The sequence below is a fragment of the Grus americana genome, chromosome 19 (assembly GCF_028858705.1).
Source record: "Grus americana isolate bGruAme1 chromosome 19, bGruAme1.mat, whole genome shotgun sequence".
In the NCBI taxonomy this organism is placed as follows: domain Eukaryota; kingdom Metazoa; phylum Chordata; class Aves; order Gruiformes; family Gruidae; genus Grus; species Grus americana.
Window position 1 is genome coordinate 7,052,491 of NC_072870.1, and position 18,121 is coordinate 7,070,611.

At 58.3% G+C, this 18,121-nt stretch overlaps 2 protein-coding genes across 5 annotated transcripts in view; one reads left to right on the forward strand and one right to left on the reverse strand.

Annotated features, from left to right (window-relative positions):
* The window catches only part of LOC129214935 (NADPH--cytochrome P450 reductase), a 30,656-nt gene extending 21,984 nt beyond the window's left edge, over positions 1-8,672 (forward strand). For all 4 annotated transcript variants that reach the window (XM_054847281.1, XM_054847284.1, XM_054847283.1 and 1 more), the window contains 11 exons: positions 454-578; positions 1,496-1,585; positions 2,063-2,161; positions 2,827-2,943; positions 3,757-3,875; positions 5,098-5,279; positions 5,441-5,590; positions 6,170-6,437; positions 6,895-7,040; positions 7,305-7,390; positions 7,643-8,672. In XM_054847281.1, the coding sequence (XP_054703256.1) occupies positions 454-578; positions 1,496-1,585; positions 2,063-2,161; positions 2,827-2,943; positions 3,757-3,875; positions 5,098-5,279; positions 5,441-5,590; positions 6,170-6,437; positions 6,895-7,040; positions 7,305-7,390; positions 7,643-7,787 (1,527 nt within the window). In that variant the 3' untranslated portion in view covers positions 7,788-8,672. The remainder of the gene's footprint in view (positions 1-453; positions 579-1,495; positions 1,586-2,062; positions 2,162-2,826; positions 2,944-3,756; positions 3,876-5,097; positions 5,280-5,440; positions 5,591-6,169; positions 6,438-6,894; positions 7,041-7,304; positions 7,391-7,642) is intronic.
* A 496-nt stretch (positions 8,673-9,168) lies between these two features.
* Positions 9,169-18,044, reverse strand: TMEM120A (transmembrane protein 120A). The gene is made up of 12 exons (XM_054847285.1): positions 17,889-18,044; positions 15,281-15,399; positions 14,656-14,772; positions 14,130-14,189; positions 13,304-13,399; positions 12,933-13,022; positions 12,459-12,524; positions 12,009-12,070; positions 11,647-11,739; positions 10,854-10,918; positions 10,151-10,219; positions 9,169-10,060 (listed from the first exon to the last, which is right to left on the reverse strand). The coding sequence occupies exons 1-12, from the start codon at positions 17,961-17,963 to the stop codon at positions 9,947-9,949; spliced, it is 1,026 nt and encodes a 341-aa protein (XP_054703260.1). The 5' UTR covers positions 17,964-18,044; the 3' UTR covers positions 9,169-9,946.
* Between the last annotated feature and the right edge of the window lie 77 nt (positions 18,045-18,121).

Here is an 18,121-nt window from a genome sequence, read left to right on the forward strand (position 1 = left end):
CTAACCCTGGCCAAATTCCTTAGGCAGTGTAATTGCAAATGAGGAGAAGATCAACTGCTGGAGATGTTAAGCTGCTCTGTATAAAACAGTGAGCAAACATTTGCCGAGTGGTTTGTGGGAGGCAAGGGACAGCAATTGGTCTCCAGGCAGTCCAAGTTCTTACTTCTCCCTTGAGGAGATGATGCAGGCAGCTCTTGTGTGTGCACATCCTCTTGATGTGCCTTAGGCCTGGCTTAGGGGAGGTGGTGGTGCCTGCTGGCTGCTCTCCAGTAGTAGTTTCTTACTCAGAAAGTCCACAAATAGCTGACAGGGAGCTGGGAGAGGTCTTGCTGTTGGTCTTCCATTCTTTTTTTTCTTCAACATCCTTTGCTTGCTGATACTGGCCAGAGGATGCCAGCAGGATGGGAAAAATCCAGCCCCTGCTTCTCCACACTTACCAGCGTTCCCTTCCAGGTCTTTGGGCTGGGAAACAAGACTTATGAGCACTTCAATGCCATGGGAAAGTATGTGGACAAGAGACTGGAGGAGCTTGGAGCCCAACGCATCTTTGAACTTGGGCTAGGAGATGACGATGGGAAGTGAGTAGCTTGGCTTGAGAGGCTGGTCAGAGCTGTCTACAGCATTGTGGAAGGGACCTTGGCAGGGAGTTGGCTTTACTACTAAGAAGTAAACTCTGTGGGGCTAGTTGTGGGAGCTGACATGTCTGGGGGTGTGTGTCTGTTCTTTCTCCCACAAGCAGATCCCTGTATGCTTAGAGCATCCTAGGGGATCCTGTGCCTGGTGAGATCTCGTATCAGCTTTAAATGACCATAGCTGTATACTTGGGGAGGCTTTGCAGCCTCTGCCTTTGCTCTGCCGCAGCTCCACTGCTAACCCAGCCTGTATGGAGAGGCTCACTCATCCCTGCGGAGGAGACAACTCAGTGTCCTTGTGAACTGTTTGTTTTATGGTGGAAGGCAGCAATTTTCCAACTTGGACAATGATTGGGGTTTTTTGACCTCTCTCTGCTCACCTGAGCACCCTGTGGGTAGAAGCTTAACTGGGGAAATGACATCAACCTGTAGCTTTGCCTCTAAGGCCTGCAAGATGTGATGAGAGGGATGTGCTGTGTGTGGGAGGCTCTGAGCCCAGAGAAATAAGCATTGCCATGGTGGGATCTGCCTTTTAGGAAGGTGGCCTAATGCCACCAGTGGGCAAGGGGGACCCAAGTTTGTTAAAGACCGAGCCTGAATAACAAAGTCTTCCTGGGCAGAGCTAGTGAAGGGAGGGGTGGCTGGTGTAGCAACAGTTCCCTCCCACCCACTTAGCGCTCTGAAGGTGCTCCTCTGATCTGTGGGTATGTGGAGGTACCAAAACTGCCTGGGTCCAAGGACAAATGCCTTTTGCCACGGTGAAAGGAGAAAGTCCATAGGGATCTCAAATAGCTCCTCTGGGAACAACACTCCTTTGCTCCCCCTTGGGCAATGTTATTGAATCTTTCTTTTGCCCTGGCTAGCTTGGAAGAAGACTTCATCACCTGGAGAGAGCAGTTCTGGCCAGCAGTGTGTGAGCACTTTGGGGTGGAGGCTACAGGAGAAGAGTCCAGGTGGGTAAGGAAGCAGGTTCTTCTGGGTGCCTGAGAGATTGGCCACCTCTGACTGGTGGCTGTGCCATCAGTCCTGAGCTGCTGTCCCCTCTCCTGTGCGTTGCCTCCTCTTCCAGACTGGAGAGGGCACATCTGAAGTAGATCAGTGAGTGGGGCTGTTTGGACTGAGCCTGTCCTGGTGCGAGTTTGAACCCAGCTCTGGATTTCTGTTCTGAGTGGGGATGTGATGGGTTTGGTTCCTTTGTGGATGGCTTTGCTGGGTTGTGATGCTCCTGGCGAAGCTGCTTCCTCTTAGTTTGGGCTTTCTGCGTTGTCTGCAGATGTCTGCTCCCTAATGTCTTGAGGGGGGCGAAGGGGTGCGAGTTCCATTTGGTTTTGAACTGCAGCAAATCCAGCAAAGCAGATGATGGTTCCAACTGTACGTTGTGACTTCCAGTCTGACTTTTTTTTTTTTTTCCTCTCCCTTTCCTTCTCCAGCATCCGCCAGTATGAGCTGGTGGTGCACACGGATGTGAACATGAACAAAGTCTACACCGGTGAGATGGGTCGTCTCAAGAGCTATGAGAACCAGAAGCCGTAAGTGCCAAACTGCCCTGGGCAGGGTGTACGTGGGCCAGGCTTTGACCAATGGAGTCCTTGATGTTTGTAACAACGTGTGCTATGCAGGCAGTGTCATTTCTGCAGTGCAGCCATGTGACAGATGTCTGCCCAAGAGAAATAGGTTCAAATCTTCACTGGGGCTCTCAGGGATTCCCCAGTTAATGAATCATTAGTGTGTGAGAAGGTGGCTGTGCTCACATGTGCTGTTTGGCCGGTACGTTTGCAGCATCTGTCTTAAGGTCGCTCGGAGTCTTTACTCGCCCAGGGTAGCTAATGCGTGACGGTTGCTTGCAGTTTTGCTTTGGGGAGATTAGCTATATAAATTATGTCCAAACTGAAATACCTCTTTGAGATGTGACATTCCCTCCAATCTACTCTTGCATCACTTGTTCTTAGTGGGACAGAAGCTGTTGACTGCTGGGCTGTGCTTAGAAGGAAAATGATTGGTTTTCTCTGCCAGTGTGGGTAGCAGCAGGATCATAATTTGGTTTGTGCTGTGGTGTGCTTTGAAACATGAGCCAGGACAGCCCCATGCTCAAATTGTGGGAGCCTGCTCTGGAAGCAGAAGGAACGTGCTTGGATACGGAAAGCACTGTGAGCCTGCAGAGAGTAATCCAGAGGATCCTTGTCTTTCCTTCTAGGCCGTTCGATGCCAAGAACCCCTTCCTGGCCCAGGTTACAGAGAACCGCAAGCTGAATGAGGGTGGAGAGCGACACCTCATGCACCTGGAGCTGGATATCTCCAATTCCAAAATCAGGTAGTTTCCCACAGGAGACTGGTCCTCTATTTTAGCAGGAGCAGTCTTCAACAGGATCAAAGAACGAGGAGGTGGCACTGACCTCATCTGGCATTTTGGAAGAGGACCTTGTTCTCATAATTACTTACTGCTGCTCCTCTGGGCTTCTGTACCACTTATCAGGTACCCCATGTCAGGACTTTCTCCCAGCTCTTGTGCAGTGCCTGGCCATGCCAGCTGGCTGCTCTGGGTCTGTCCAGAGCTGGCTGCACGTACCTGTCCTACCTGAGCAGTCCCAGCTGTGAGAATTCTCTAGGAGTCATTCAAAAAGTGAGGAGGCAGATGAGCTCACGCCTGGATTTGCCTCGCTTAGGTTTACAAGCATAGGGGGAATAAAGCCCTGTTCTTAAAACCACTCTTGCTGGCTTAAATTCCTCTGTGTGCTTGTGAGAAAGCCATGAATCCAGGTGACTTAACATAACAAAATACTGCAGAGGTTTTGAGCAGCTTTGCTCCTTGCCTGTTAGGGAGTTGGCCTTGTCCTTGCTGGAAGTCTGGCCTCATTGAAGTCTCTGGCAAAACTGCTGTTATCTTGGAGCTCCTGTGTAAAAAAAACCTGGTCCTTAAAGCCATTATTCCACAATGGTCCTTTCTGCTATTACTGCCTGCTCTTTGGGATCCCTGATGGTGTAGGCACGGTGTGGCAGCTCAGATCTCAGTTGTCCTACTGCCCCTTGCAGCAGCCTGCTTGTGTTCTAGCTGAGCAGCTCAGGCCTGGGGTGGATGAGAAGTGGTGCTGGTGTTTCATCTGCTCTCCTCCTGCTCTCGTGCCAGGTACGAGTCTGGGGACCACGTGGCAGTGTACCCAGCCAACGACTCTTCTCTGGTGAATCAGATTGGTGAGATTCTGGGCACGGATCTGGACACAGTCATGTCCCTAAACAATTTGGACGGTGAGTATGGATCACCCCTGAGTGTCAGCAGTTCTCCTTCAGCTATGGCCTCTGTCCTGCCCACCAGAGCAGCAGCCAGATCACCTTCAGGTCCTGTAGGGCACCTCCAGACACACAGACATCCCGTGGTTGCTCCGAATGCGGTGCCATTTTAGCAACAGTGGCATGGAGCCCGCTTGCTGAGAGCCAGCTGAAGTGGGTCAGTTGTGAAATGCACTTAGTGTGCCCATTCAACAACAAATTATGTAACAGCACGCTCCTAATTACAGAGCATCTGCCTGCCAGGACATCCCTCTGCTGCAGCAGCCCCAGAGCTCAACAGGGGCCTTCCTGCCTGAGATGCTGTTGTTCAGTCCTTGGAGGAGGCACAGGCTTAGGGACCGAACTGCCAGGAGGGAGCACTTGTGCTGATACAAAGAGCTTTTCTTGGGCAACGTTCCCAGCAGAGCTGGTCGCTGGCAGGAAGGAGACAGCAGCTGCTGCCCATCTCGCTCCTCAGGCAGCGCAGCCTGACCTGAGGCATCAGATGTGCTGGTCCAGAAGCCCAAGAGAGCTCCTGGTTTCAAGAGAGCAACCGGCTTCAGTGCACTGCTGGAGCCCGCAGCTCCCCCATGCGGTGTCCCTCGTTGTCCAGCCTCACGTTGTCATTCCTGTCCCTTACGGACCTCTGTTTGCTGAACTGAACAGCTCCAGCCTCGACCGCTGGCACTTACCTTTCCCAGGGGGGCTGTGAGCACACGAATCCATGGCTGAAGGGGAGGTGAAGGATGCTTTTCAGGCCAGATCTGAACGAGGTGTAAGTGCATGAGGCCAAATTAGCCATGGAGAACAGCCCTCCTGCTTGGCCTAGGAGTTTGCTGGGTGCCTCCATGCATGGGTATCTTGGGGCAGAGAGCCCCACTGGGGAGCACAGGGTATTTTTTTTTTTTCTTTTATTTTTCTGAAAAGCTGTCCGGCAGCATCTGTGAAACACAAAATGGGCTACTGGGAGATGTAGCTGCCTGGAGAGGGAGCTGCCCTGTGCTGGAGCTGCTTCAGTATGGGATCGGGGCTTTGGCCAACAGGCCTATTCAGCCCTACGGCTGCTCTTGCTTCTCTGAAGCTGCTTCCTCTGCTCTGCCTCCAGCTCTCATACACTTCATGTAGCTGCTGGCACGAAATCTCTAACGTAACAGCGTGCGATTGCTGATTTTAAATTTTTTTTTTCCCCTCTCTCCTCCAGAGGAATCCAATAAGAAACATCCCTTCCCCTGCCCCACGTCCTACCGTACAGCTCTGACATACTACCTGGACATCACCAACCCACCCCGCACCAATGTCCTCTATGAGCTGGCCCAGTACGCCACGGACGCCGGCGAGCAGGAGCGCCTCCGCAAAATGGCATCGTCTGCTGCCGAGGGGAAGGTGGGAGCTGTGGCATTCCCAGCAAAGTTGCTGGGTTGAACTGGGTGCTGGGGGATCCCCAAAAGGGATCCAGGACTGCTGGGCACCACATGCAGAGAGCTGAGGGAGCGTTTGCCAGCCGCATAGAGAAGTCATCGCGCTTGTGCCCTCCTTGCCCGCAGGCTCTCTACCTCAGCTGGGTGGTGGAGGCCCGGAGGAACATCCTGGCCATCCTGCAGGACATGCCCTCGCTGCGCCCTGCCATCGACCACTTGTGTGAGCTCCTGCCCCGCCTGCAGGCCCGCTACTACTCCATCGCCTCCTCCTCCAAGGTGAGCGTGCTTCCGGCAGGGACTGGGGCTGCCAAGAGACTGCTGGCGTACAGCTGCAGCTCCACCGTGCCGCAGTCACCCCCCCTCAGCTGGGGACAGGACACTGGGAATTTGCCCTGGTGACACTTTCAGTAAGGGGGGCAGCTTTTGTTACATCTGTGCATAAGAGGGGGTTATCCCAACTTCCACGGGGTCTGCAGAGGGTCCCACACTGCAGCCAGCTGTGCCGATACCACCACCCTCCCTGCAGCCCTGCTCCTCTCTGCACATAGGCCTTGCTTTCAGGGCCTGGGAGCAAGGTACCATTTTAGGGGTTGGTCAAGATTCACTCTTTACTTTGTGCCTGGAGCCCTGAGGTTGCTGGCAATACTGAGAGAAGCTCAGTGGTCCTGTGGCGAGTCGGGCACAAGACAGAAGCCCTGTGTGGGACATGCTGGGAGGTTTGATCTGCCAGGGGAGGAATAGCTATCCCAACATTAATGTTAGGTTAAACTTCTCGCCATCCCTGAGCACAAGGGACTGAGCTGTGAGGTTGCTGGGGTTCCCTCTCTGCCTGGCGCTGACATCCCTTCCCTGCAGGTTCACCCCAACGCCATCCACATCTGTGCCGTGACGGTGGAGTACGAGACCAAGACGGGACGCCTGAACAAAGGCGTAGCCACCAACTGGCTCAAGAACAAAGTGCCAGACGAGAACGGGAGCACCTCCCTGGTGCCCATGTATGTCAGGAAGTCGCAGTTCCGCCTGCCCTTCAAACCCAGCACGCCCGTCATCATGATCGGACCAGGGACTGGCATTGCCCCCTTCATCGGCTTCATTCAGGAGCGGGCCTGGCTGAAGCAGCAAGGTGAGTGCCCAGAAACTTCCCTGGGGACTGGAGTGGCTGCAGGATGATGCTCTGCGGGGCCCGTTGGTGCCTCTCAGGTGCAGCGCGTGCTGCTCGCATCACTGACGGGTCTTAGCCAAAAGCAGAGGCGATGGAGCATGATGAACAGCAGCTACGTGTGTTTGTCCAGCACAAGGATGCTTTGTCCTCCCCTTGGGCACAGGATGTTTGGGTGGGACGAGTAGACCTGAGCCAGTTCTCTGACCTCTGTCACCATGTCTCTGAATAACCAGTCAAGTCACTTAGGCTCATTTCTAAAGTACACGGGTACTTCTGGGAATCGGTCTCGAGCTTCTCCTTATAAACAGATACAGTGGCAGAGCCGTGTGTCCCCTGGGTCAGCAGGAGAAGGGGAGGTGGGGAAGGCAGCGTTGGGGGCTGCAGGGAGCCAGCTGATGGGTGCTGTGTGACTCTGCAGGCAAAGAGGTGGGCGAGACGGTGCTCTACTACGGCTGCCGCCGTGAGCGTGAGGACTACCTGTACCGTGAGGAGCTGGCCCGCTTCCATCAGGAGGGAGTCCTCACCCAGCTCAACGTCGCTTTCTCCAGGGACCAGGCTGAGAAGGTACTGCTCTTGTCCCCCAGCTGCTTGCTCATGCTGCCCACCATTGCTCCCAGCCCTGGCAGCAGGGGAAGGAAAGGCCCCCGAGGGCTGGAGCCTCCTGGGCTGGAGCCTCTGACAGGGAAGGGCCATGGCAGTCACAGGAGCATGTGGCTCCTCCACTGTCTTGTGCAGCCATGAGCACGGGCTTGGCTTCCCCTCCCTCGCCATCGCCTGTGGCATTGGGGCTCTGTCCTCTCGGCTCACCCCCACCTTTTTTCCTGCCAGGTTTACGTTCAGCACTTACTGAAGAAGAACAAGGAAAACATCTGGAAGCTGATTAATGAGGGGAATGCTCATATCTACGTGTGCGGGTAGGTCCAGTGGCAGGGAAGGGACTTCAGGGGGGAAAATGTTTCTATTCTCAGGAAAATGAGCGTGGCTTGGTTTACCCACTTGTGCGTTACAGGCCCTGGGAGGGTTATGCTGCCCTTGTTCTTGGGGGGGCAGGTGGCCAGGCAGACGGGCTGGGGTGACTGACCCGTCCGTGTTCGGGTGCCAAGAGGCGACCAGGGCTCTGTGGCTCCGATGCGTTACCACCTCCCTCACGGTCCCCTTGTTTCCAGCGATGCTCGCAACATGGCCCGGGACGTGCAGAACACCTTCTACGAGATTGTGGCCGAGTTCGGGAACATGAGCCAGCCCCAGGCCGTGGACTATGTAAAGAAACTGATGACGAAGGGCCGGTACTCTTTGGATGTCTGGAGCTAAGAGCAGGGGGCTGGTGGGGCTGGGGAGAGAATGGGTCCCCAGGCGTGGGCCCGTGGGAGGTGGAAAGTGCCTGCTTGCCCACTGGTGCTGTGGGTGACAATGTCGTCCCCAGCCCACAGCTACCCCGGTGTCACTCCCAACCCCTCCTGGGCCACAGCAGCCCCCTGGGGTGGGTTGTGCACCCTGGGGGGGTGGAAGGGGTCGAGAGGGGCAGGGGGGTAGCTCAGGCTGTTGTCCAGGAGCACCTTGTGGCACCGGTGGTTGCCTTGGGGCCAGGGACACAGCCACCGTGGGGTCAGATGGTGCCAAGGGAGCTCTGGGATCGTTCCCCAAACAGGAGGTGTTGCCTTACCCCCTGGGGCTGGGGCCCACCCTAGCCTGCTGGCACGGGCAGCCTGGGGACAAGAGAGGGGTGGAGGAGCTGGCAGCCCCCTGCGCTGCGGGTTTGGTGAGAGGGCACAGCGTGGGGCAGCGATCTGTCCTTGCCTCCTTCCCACCCTGTTTGGCCATCTCTAGGACGTGGGGCTGGCAGCTGCCTCCCTGCCAGGACCCCGCAGCACCCCGCTCCTGTCCCCCGCTGCCTGCCTTTGCTCCAGCACGCAGTAGGGAGGGGATGGCTCCTCTCCCCTCCAAAGAGATCTGCTCATGGGGGCTCAGCCCGCAGGGGCCCTGCTTGCTCCCTGGGGTCCTGCAGCTCCCTGGGGTCCTGCAGCTCCCTGTGCCCAGCCCCTCCCTCATGCTGTGTATGGTTATTTTTTAAATACTGTTTTTATTTTAACATCTTTGTGATTGAATCATAGAAGAAAAAAAGCAACTTTCAGGCTGTCCAATGACTGTAAATTATTTAAATACATTTGCCCTTGGAATAAAAATACTGTTTCTGTAGTTTGCTTCCTGCCCTCTCTGTGCTCAGCCAGAGGGAAGAGGGAGGTGGAGGAACACCGGCCACCAACCAGGAGGAAACCTGGGGAACCAGCAGCCCCTCTGGGTTTAGGCCAAGCTGGGGCATCCCCTACCCTGGGTGCTGAACCCTGGCAGGGCAGCGAGGACGGCGGTGGGGGATGGACGGCTCTGGACTGAGGCACAGCAGTGCTAGACGTGCTGTTTGGCCCCCAGTGGTAGCACAGGGCTTTCCCCCCTTCTGCAGGGACATGAGGTCCTGTGGGGCTCTTTGGGTGGCCAAAGCTCTGGCCGCAGCCTGTGGGGTGGGGCTGTGCAGGTCAGAGGGTGCCCTGGGAAGGAGCTCGTGGTGCTGCCCTCCCATTCCCACTGCACCATGGGCTGGTGTGGGGGCACTTGCAGCTGGTTTTTCTTCCCTCCCCAACGCAGTGTGGCAGAGCCCACTGCCAGACAAGCCAAAACCGCAAAGCAGACAAGCTGGTCCAAGACCACCCCGGTGACCCGAGGCAGCACCTTCCCTTTATTTTGACCCATGCATCCTCCAGTGATGTGAGACCAGGACACCGTCTGCACAGTTCCAGCTGTCTGCACACCCTGGTTCAGGCTCATGGTGCTCCTACCCCTTTGGTGCCACAGCTCCTCCACCTCATCACCCTCAGCTTGAAGGTGGAGGAGGAACTGGGGTATGACACCCTCTGGGAGCCACCAGCCCTTGAAAACAGAGGGCTGGAGGGCAGCCAGGGCAGCGATTGCGTGCAGGTGATGAGGGCCTCTCTACCCCTGCCTTCAGCGTGCAGGGGCTGTCCTGGCTGCCCCAGGAGCTGAGTGTGAGAGGCAGCTGTCAGCCCTGGACCCTGCCTTGTCCCAGGGGAGTTGATGCAAGCCAGGCACCCCGGGCTGCCCCCTGCCTGCAGCACGGTGGGGAGTGCTGGCAGAGCTGGGCTTGGCCCAGGAGAACCATCCCAGTAAATGTCTTCAGGGCACAGGGAAGGGGAGCAGCTGTCCCAGGCCCCCTGCTCTGCTCTGGAGGCATTGCAGGGTGCTCCTGCCGCTAGGTGAGGGACTCGGGCAGGGATCCAGCACCGCAGTGAACACGCAGTCTATTTGGGAGCAGGCCCCGAGCTCTGTCCTGCACTCAAGCTTCCAAGGAACAGGGTGAGACAGCAGAGTCCAGACGGCATCGAGGAGGTGGGAATGGGAGATGGAGCCGGTGGGGAGAAACAGTCCTGGCCCCCACGCTGATTTCCCCCCACCCCCCGTCAATTCCGCTTTGTGTCTTTGTTCGTGTTCTGAAACTTCTGGTGGACCACGCGAAGGGTGGTGAAGAAGTTCCCCAGGAAGAGGATGAAGAAGGGGAGGCCGCACATGAGGACCTGCAGGAGCCACAGAGGCGTGAGTCAGCAGGAGGGACCTGCCTGGGGCACCCCCCCCTCCCCAGGGCAGCTGCCTGGGACCCCCCTTACCTGCCACTCCTTGCATTCTGGGTGCTGGATCATGCGGAAGAGGGTGACAGCATTGTAGAGCTGCCAGAACTGCAGGAGAGAGGCCATTTAGGGGAGTTTCTGCTTTCAGAGGCTCGACCCCATGCTGATGCTCATCCAGCCGCTCCCTCCGGGCACAAACCCCACGCAGACCTCGTGCGAGGCCAGCCTGCCCCAGCATGCAGTGAAACCCCCTCCAGGCTTGGGGCCAGAGGACCCCAGCTGGGCCATCTCCCCCTTTCTTGCCACCTTCTGGAGCCCAGTAGCCAGGAGGAAATCTCAGACCAGCCTCCTGCTTTTGGCCATCGGCCTAAATGATCTGACCAGGGAAGAACCGGACCTTTGGCAGCAGCAGCTCAGGAGCTGAAGCTCAGGAAGGGGTTTGGCAAGGTTCTCAGAGCCAGCACCTCGGCTGTACTTTGCACATCACTTGAGCACTCAGCAGAACTACCAGCAGCCCCCCAGGTCCTCCCCATCTCACTAGCTGAGTCACACAGGTGGGTGCTTTGGAAGTAAAGGCTCAGCATTTGTTCAAAGCATTTCCCTGCCCCGGTCTCCGTACTGCGTGGCTGCAGCAGCCTGCGGGGACCTGGGTGATGTCCAGGCTGCCCAGCGCAGCCGGGAATACAGCATGATCTACTCCCACCTGAGGCTCCAGCCTCTTACTCCATTGGTGCCCACTCACCTGCCCAAAGAAGAGGAAGGGAAGCAGGAACGTGAGGCCTCTCCACATCCAGGACTGGAAGCCCTCTGCAAAGGATGAAGGTTTGCGTGGGGACCAGAGAACATGCCTGCTGGGGGAGCGGATGGAGCCCAGCTCCCGAGGTCATGGGCAGGGGGGGTTCAGGGACCATCCTGTGCCGGGCCAAGGGGGTCCTGCCAGGCTAACGCAGCCTTGCTGCAGGTGCTTGTACTCGCTGGGAGGACTGTGGCAGGGACTCCTAGCCCTAGGCTAATGTGGGCCTCTCCAGAGGAGAGAGCTGCCCTCACCCACAGCTGCCATCCCTCAGGCCGAGCACTCGGTGTGGCAGCCCACAGGTACGTGGGGTGGTGGAGGGAGGCCTTCTATCTGTGAAGCAGCTTCCTGGGGGAAGCTCAGATGCCAGGAGCCACCTCTGCTGCTATCTCACATCCCAAGGGAGCCAGCCGCAGGCCGGTGGCCCCAGGAGAGCAGGAGGAGGAGGGTGTACAGCCTACGGGACACAGCATTTTCCTGGTGCTGCTGCCTCACAGCTGATGCTGCTTTTGGGGCTCTGGCTTTATTTGTAGCTTTTACCATTTCTGCCACTGATAAGCCACAGTCAAACTGACCTCAAAACAAAAACAACTGTCACCATTGTCTTTAAGAGAAACCAGAGCTCCCGGTTAGCTGAGCACTGGTCTGGTGCTGGGAGGGAGGCTGCTAGCAGCCACAGGCCCTGTGGCAACAGCAGGTCCAGTTGGACTTGGACGACGAGTAAGGGAAGATCCCAGCTTACCCACAGTCAGATCCATGTTGTGCCTCTCGCCCAGCGCTCGCAGCCGGTACAAGCACCCGCTCTGATAGTAGTACTGGAGGAACTGCACAAAGCCTGCAAGGGGAACACAAATGTGGTCAGCAGGTGCCCAGGCATCATCCCCTGGCCCCAGCATCGGCTCTGAGACCACTCTGCATGCAAAGACCATCCCAGTGCCAGGGCGGAGGAGGGCAGGACAGAGGCCAAGGGAAAACCCCGGCGAGCTGAGTGCTGTGAGCAGCTAGAGCCACGTCTCCATGTGTTGCAGAACCAGGCAGGTGTGCTCAGCCCCCGAGGCCAATGGTGGTCCCAGCCCCTGCCCCAGCACACGCAGCAGCACTTACTCTGGTACATGGAGAAGGAGAGGAACTGGTTCCTGAACATCTGGTACATGAGCCCGTCCGGCCTGCGGAGAGATGACGCTGGCTGGGGAACGTGGGGCTGAGAGGGGACGCTGCCAGCCCTGCCTGCCTCGCAGCTGGGGTAAGGGCACCGCTGCCTCCCCCAGCTCCCACCGAAACAGGGCTTTGAGCCAGCCCTTCCACCAGAATTGCAACCCAGGGGATGGTGTTTCCCAGCCCAGGGACCCTGCCTGCCGCACAAAGGTGCTGACGGCTGCTTTTATTTAGGGTGCTTGGGCCCAGCGAGGAACGTGTGGAGTTGCCTGTTGGACCCTAACATCCACAGAGCAGGATTGCGGTCATGGGTTTGGGCAGCAAAGGCACCTTTGAGCTGGCCGCAGCCCAAGCAGGCCGGCGTCTCTATATGCAAGATGTGAGGGGACACAGGCTTACCACGTCAGCATGACACCTGAGAGGAAGGTGGAGATGTAGTGATGGAAAACCCACCAGCCTTTGATTCTGGAAGGCAGACACAGAGAAGGGACGTCAGGTCTTGAGCATGACTCGAGACCCAAGCGCGTGCCAGGAGAGCAGAGCCAGCCCAGCGCCAGCCGCCCTCCAGCTCTCAGGGCAAGGCAGGAGAGGGGCTGGTTATGAAACGGCCGTGCGTGGAGCAGGACCCAGCACCTCCAGTCCAGGCAGCACCCAGGGCCCTTCCAACTGCTGCTCCACCTTCCCGCACCACCTCCGCATGGGGAGTTCCTCCCGCCCCACACAGCTCATTAGCAGGGTTTGCTACACACCCTGAGTAGGGGGGAGCTGCTCCCTTGGGAAGCGCGGAGCTACACGGTGGGTCTCAGCTCCCCGGCCTTGCAGAGAAGGACCAACTCACTGCACGCCCCCCTCCCTGAGCCCAAGGGGACTCACTTGGATCCATTGTTGATCAAGATGCTCTCCCGGATGGTGAGGGTGCAGTAGTACCACACCAGGAGGAAGTTAAAGACGGCATCTGTCACCCTGGTATCAAACAAAGCAGGGTATAAAGGCGACAGCACCCACGCATTGGGGGCACAGGCAGCAAGACAGCCATCGCTGCAGGATCCCCCCGCCCCCGCAGACCTGCTTCTCCACCACGGCCACAGCAAGACTTCAGCAGCCACAGAAGCCACCCCACCTCCAGGGCAGTGGCCAGATCCTTTGTCAGGATCTCCTGTTCAGCTCTGGACCTTCCCGGATGGGAGAGGAGGACACAGAGGCCCTGGAAGGAGATCTCTGCCCAGCATCCAAATCAGACTCACCTGGAGTTGAGGAGGAACCGACAGGAGAAGGAGACAATGAGTAAGATGATGGTGAGGTAGAGCTTGAACTTTTCATACTCATCTTTATATGCGAACCTGCAGGGAAGCACAAGGACAGGCTTAGAGCAAGATGGCTGCTGAAGTCTGTGTCCTCCCATCCCACCTGGCTGGACAAACGTGATGTTCCGTTGGGAACCTCTGGGACGTGCTCAGGAAAAACCTCGTCTCTTGGGTATTTCTGAAAGAGCACACCAGGCTGCTTTCACACAGGTGAGACACCTTGAAGACAGCCCAAACCACACCAGCCTGGCGGGTGGCCCAGAGGACTCTGGGGAAGCTGGGCAGACTGGTGTCTGTGCAGCTCTCCAAGGGGAGACCTAGGGAACGGAGGGAGGGGGACACGGGCTGCCTGGCTGGGCACTTCTGGCATTAGTGTCCCAGCATGGGAGGGCTCTCGTGGGCCAAAACTGGCCATTAGCATTTCCCCAAGGGAAGAGCAGGGGGCTCGCCAGCGGCTGCACAAGTCTGTCTCTCCTGGAAGTTCCTAACACAGGGGACGTCCAGACATGGCTTCGGTTGAGGATCCTATTTGGTTTGTCAGAGCTAATGGTCCATCCCAGCTCGGTGGCAGGAGCGTAAGGGGGAGTCGAGGAGTCAGCCAATTCCGGGAAAGGAAGCAGGGGACAGCCCAGGAAGGGAACGTGCACCAGGCTGGTCAAGCCAGCCACGTGTTTGCACGTGCAGCGGCTCAGCCCAGGAGCTGTTGTTGTTTCCTGGGATCCCGAGCCCGGCAAAGCACAGGGCAGCAGTGAGGAGAGCGCCGTACTTGGCCTGCTTGCTGAGCAGCGTGACGTTCACGTTCCCGAGCACCAGACTCAGATACAACCTGGGGAGAGAGCAGAGGCGTTAGGACGGGTGCCTGCCCAGGAGCTGGCAGTTCCCACAGGGCCAGGAACGAGCCCCCAGCTGTTTTCCACTCGGAGCTGCCAGGAGGTGTGACTGGCACAAACGCTCTGGCATCTCCTCCCAAGGGCAGGGGGTCGGGCGGCCAAGCACACCCCCCACCTCCCGTGGGCACCCGGGGTGTTTGCCGGGGCTCCCCCCCCATGCATGGCTGCCGTTCAAGGGCAGGTGAAGGCCACAAGCAGGCAGAGGAGCGAGGGGGGATGAGGGCAGCGCTGCAGAGCTCAGCCTGGCACCTGCCCAGGTGTCCTGCGGGGAGCCCAAGCGGAGCAGCACAGCTGTGACACCGCGGGAGCAGGGTGACAGAAGGCTTGTGCCTTGCAGCGTTAGGGCCGCAGGGACGTGAAGGGAGGACATGGTGTTTCACCCAGAGATGAGGCGCCTCTTACCCGTTCTTCTTTGGCAGATAGGCCTCCATCTCAAAGAAAACGTTCTGCCTCTCTTTTATTAGGCTCTGGGTCTCTTGGATGGACTCCTGCTGTTCGGGGCTCACGTGGGTTTTGCATCTGGGGAGGAAACACAGGCGTTAGGATAGACACCGTAACACAAACAGCGCGTGTGGCACCTGATACAGGACCGTGTTTCAGACAAGGACACCCCAAGGACAGGGAAGATGGACTGGAGGCAAGTCCACAACTCCATCTGCAGGGTGAGCTCCTCTGTCGGGGTGAGATGTTGCTCAAGAAAAGGAAGGAGGAATGAGAGCAAGGTGAGGCCGGACGGGTCTTCTTGCCCTCGAGGAAGGATGTAGAGAGCTTTGTGGGGGAGGGGGGCAGTTCAAGTTGCCTGCAAAGCCCTTGCAAACTCTGAACTGCAAACAAGGCACAAATTGGGGCAGAGGAAAGGGAAGCTGAAGATCTTCCTGGGGGAGTCCAGATCTCCACAGCACTTTGCTACTAGTGAGGCTGCAGTAAGGTTTGTATTGGAGAAGACCCATGAGAGGAGTTCAACAGCCCCGTCCTTGCTGCTCTCCCCAGCCAGCCTGGCCCGTGCTGTCACAGGACACCAACTTACTTTTTGAGGGACAACGACAGCTCCTTCAGCCGCTTCTTCTGCCGTGCGATGGAGCTGGAGATCCCGTCCTGGAGCTTGGTTAGCTCCTCAAGTTTCTGCTTGTACAGCTTGTGATTATCCTGGGAAGGAGAGACCAGCACACATTACAGCTTCCTGCCCAGCCGTCCCTGTCCTTGGGTCCCTTGTGGGTGCATCTGTTGATGCATCTGTTAAAAATTGTCTCTAACTTCACCTGCACAGCAGCTGGGTAAGACAAGAGGTGGTTGCAGAAGACCAGGGGTGTTTGGGGACAGCCTGCAGCCATCCCTGCTTCCGTTGGGGCAGAAGCAGCTGCTGGGGATGTCCATCCCCAATCCCAAGGAAGTTATCTACAGATGCAGGCACATCCCTACAGCACAGCCTGGTCACAGCTGTGGGCTGTGAAAGTTCAGCCAGCAACGGGGTCCTGCTCTGGGGATGCTCCTGTGGCTGGGAAACCATTGACTGCAGCGCAGGGGATAGGAAAGACTCGGGGGAAAACTGCTGCTGGGGCCAGGGCTACAACTGAGGGCCACAGCCACCCAGGAGCGGTGGCTGTGACTGCTGGGACGGGATGAGTGGCTCTCTCTACCTGGAGGTTCATGCTGTGCCTGCCGCTGCCCTGACTTGTGGCTCTGGGGCTCCATCCTGAGCCCCCCAGGAAGCTGGAAGGAGCCTGTCGATGAGCCCGAACAAAGAGGACAGACTTGCAGCGGGGCTGTGGCCAACTGCCCCGCTCCTCGTGCGACAGTAACCCAACTGCACCTGGGTAAGGCTAGATGCCATTCTTCTGCTATATTTAGAAAGGAAAGAAGAGAGCATGCTGGATCAATGCTCCTTCTTGTCCAGGTCAGCTGGAAAACAGCCTCACCTCGACCACGGGCAGTCTGAACGCCACCTCCACCAGGGAATTAAATGCTGCTCACAACAACCCTTGGACTAGACCTTGACGCACACACGTTTTAGCCTCCCTAGCTCTTATCGAGCACTTTATCAGCAGATCTCAAAGCTGTTCCCAAAGGAGAAAGGTGAAACCAAGACACAGAGGAGGGAAAGAACTCATTCTCCTTCCAGTGACAAGCAGCGGCAGGGTGGGAACGGATCCCAGATAGCCCCGGCTCCCCTAGCAGTGATTTATGGCCCTGATCTCTCACAGGACATTCCCTGCTCAACCATCACGCTTTCCTGCTCCCATCTGGCGTCACCTTCTCTTGCTCTGGAGTTAACTGAGAGCAAGTGGCTTTTGTGACAGCTCCTTCAGCAGTGCCAGCCTGGGTCCTGCTGCTCCGTACACCATCTGAGCACCACGCTCGGACACAGCCTGGAACAGGAGCCACCCCAGGAGAAGGTTTCCAAAGGAAAGAGTCGTCACGCCACGAGGGCCGGCGCTGCGCAGCTGTGCGCAGAGTTCAAAGCAGGCGACCCAGGACATCCACGCAACCCCTATGGAGCAAGAGGAGGTTTCTCAAAGCCTCCCTTGCCCCAGATCTGGGCACTGCCATGACGTGTCCGCAACAACATCCGCTTCACCCCGCTCCCGGGGGGGAAGGAAGGGAAAAGGGAACTGGTGCAGATGCGCTGATTGATCTGAACCGCAGCAGAAGACAGTTAGCCAACCCTTTCCCTGGGTGACCCCTGTCTGAGCTGAACCCTGCCCACTCCTTCCCCCAGCAGCGAGCGCCCTGGGGATTACACAAAGCAGGTGGAAACATCTCTGATACCAGTCACCTTCCTGGCACAGAGCCGCCGGCCTGCCCCAGTGGGCGAGGGAGCACCAGAGGGAGGGTGTCCTGGGGTCAAGGGAAGCAGGCTGGTGGGACAAGGGGCCCGGCTGTAGTGTGACCGGATTCCTGGCTGCCTCTGCTCTGCTGGCCGGCTCCAGGCTTACCGGAGCCGGGCTTAGAGGAGCGATAAGGAGCGTAAAACAGCATCTGTGCACCTCCTTCCCAGCCGTGCCACATCAGGCAGTGCCACTCCCCCCCTCCTAGCCTTTAAAAACCCAGACAACTTGTGTCTCCACGCCATGTCCATCGCAGGCTGGATCATTAGATTGACCAGCCCTGGAAAGTCCCGGCTCTGGCCAAAGCCCCAGGTCCAGGCGAGGCTCATGGCAGCGCCCGGCACAGCCTGGCACCCCTGCCCTGCTCGGAAACACTGTGCCCAGAAGCACAAGGGCTCGTTTATGAGTCGCGACCGAGGGCTGGGGCAGGAGCACACGGGGAAAAGCGACCGGAATCCAAGGAGGGGGACCCCGGCTGCCCCCGGCACCCGTCAGGGATGCTGCCGGGGCACCCGCCGCCTCCACGGAGGAGCCTTCGCCCCCGGTGACAGTAACGCCGGGGTGCCCCGGAGGGTCCCTCGCCCGAACGCTGCCCCGGCAGAGCTTAACGACCCCCTCCCCGCGGTGTTTCGGGGCCGGGCCGGGCCGAGCCGAGCCCTGACGCAACCGCGGACCCGTCCTTCCGCGCTCGGCCCCGACCGGTGGTTGCCCAACCGGTGTCCGAGGTCACCGCTCCCGGCCCGGGGGTCTTCCCGGGGGAAACGACCCGGCTTCTCCTCGGGCCCCGAAGCCGGCGGGGTGCGGCGGTACCTGGATGCGCTGGTAGCCGTCCTGCAGCTCCTCCCACTCCCGCAGGCACTCGGCGGCCGAGGCGCCGCAGGCCATGGCGACGATGGCGGCGGGCGAGCGGCCCCGGCCCGCGGCGCTGGGCTGCCCTGGGCGGCCACCGCCTCCCGCCCCGCTTCCGGGCACGCCCCGCTGGGGGCGGGGGCGGGGGCGGGGCCAGGGGCGCGGGGCGGGGCCAGCTTTAGTCTGGTTTTCCT

Excerpts from the sequence above, each read along its gene's own strand:
- TMEM120A (XM_054847285.1), bottom strand. The coding sequence starts at position 17,963 with ATGGCCTGCGGCGCCTCGGCCGCCGAGTGCCTGCGGGAGTGGGAGGAG. Across the intron at positions 15,400-17,888 it reads ACGGCTACCAGCGCATCCAG|GATAATCACAAGCTGTACAA; the intron begins GTACCGCCGCAC and ends TCTCCTTCCCAG. Across the intron at positions 10,220-10,853 it reads CCTTCCTCTTCTTTGGGCAG|TTCTGGCAGCTCTACAATGC; the intron begins GTGAGTGGGCAC and ends TCTCTCCTGCAG.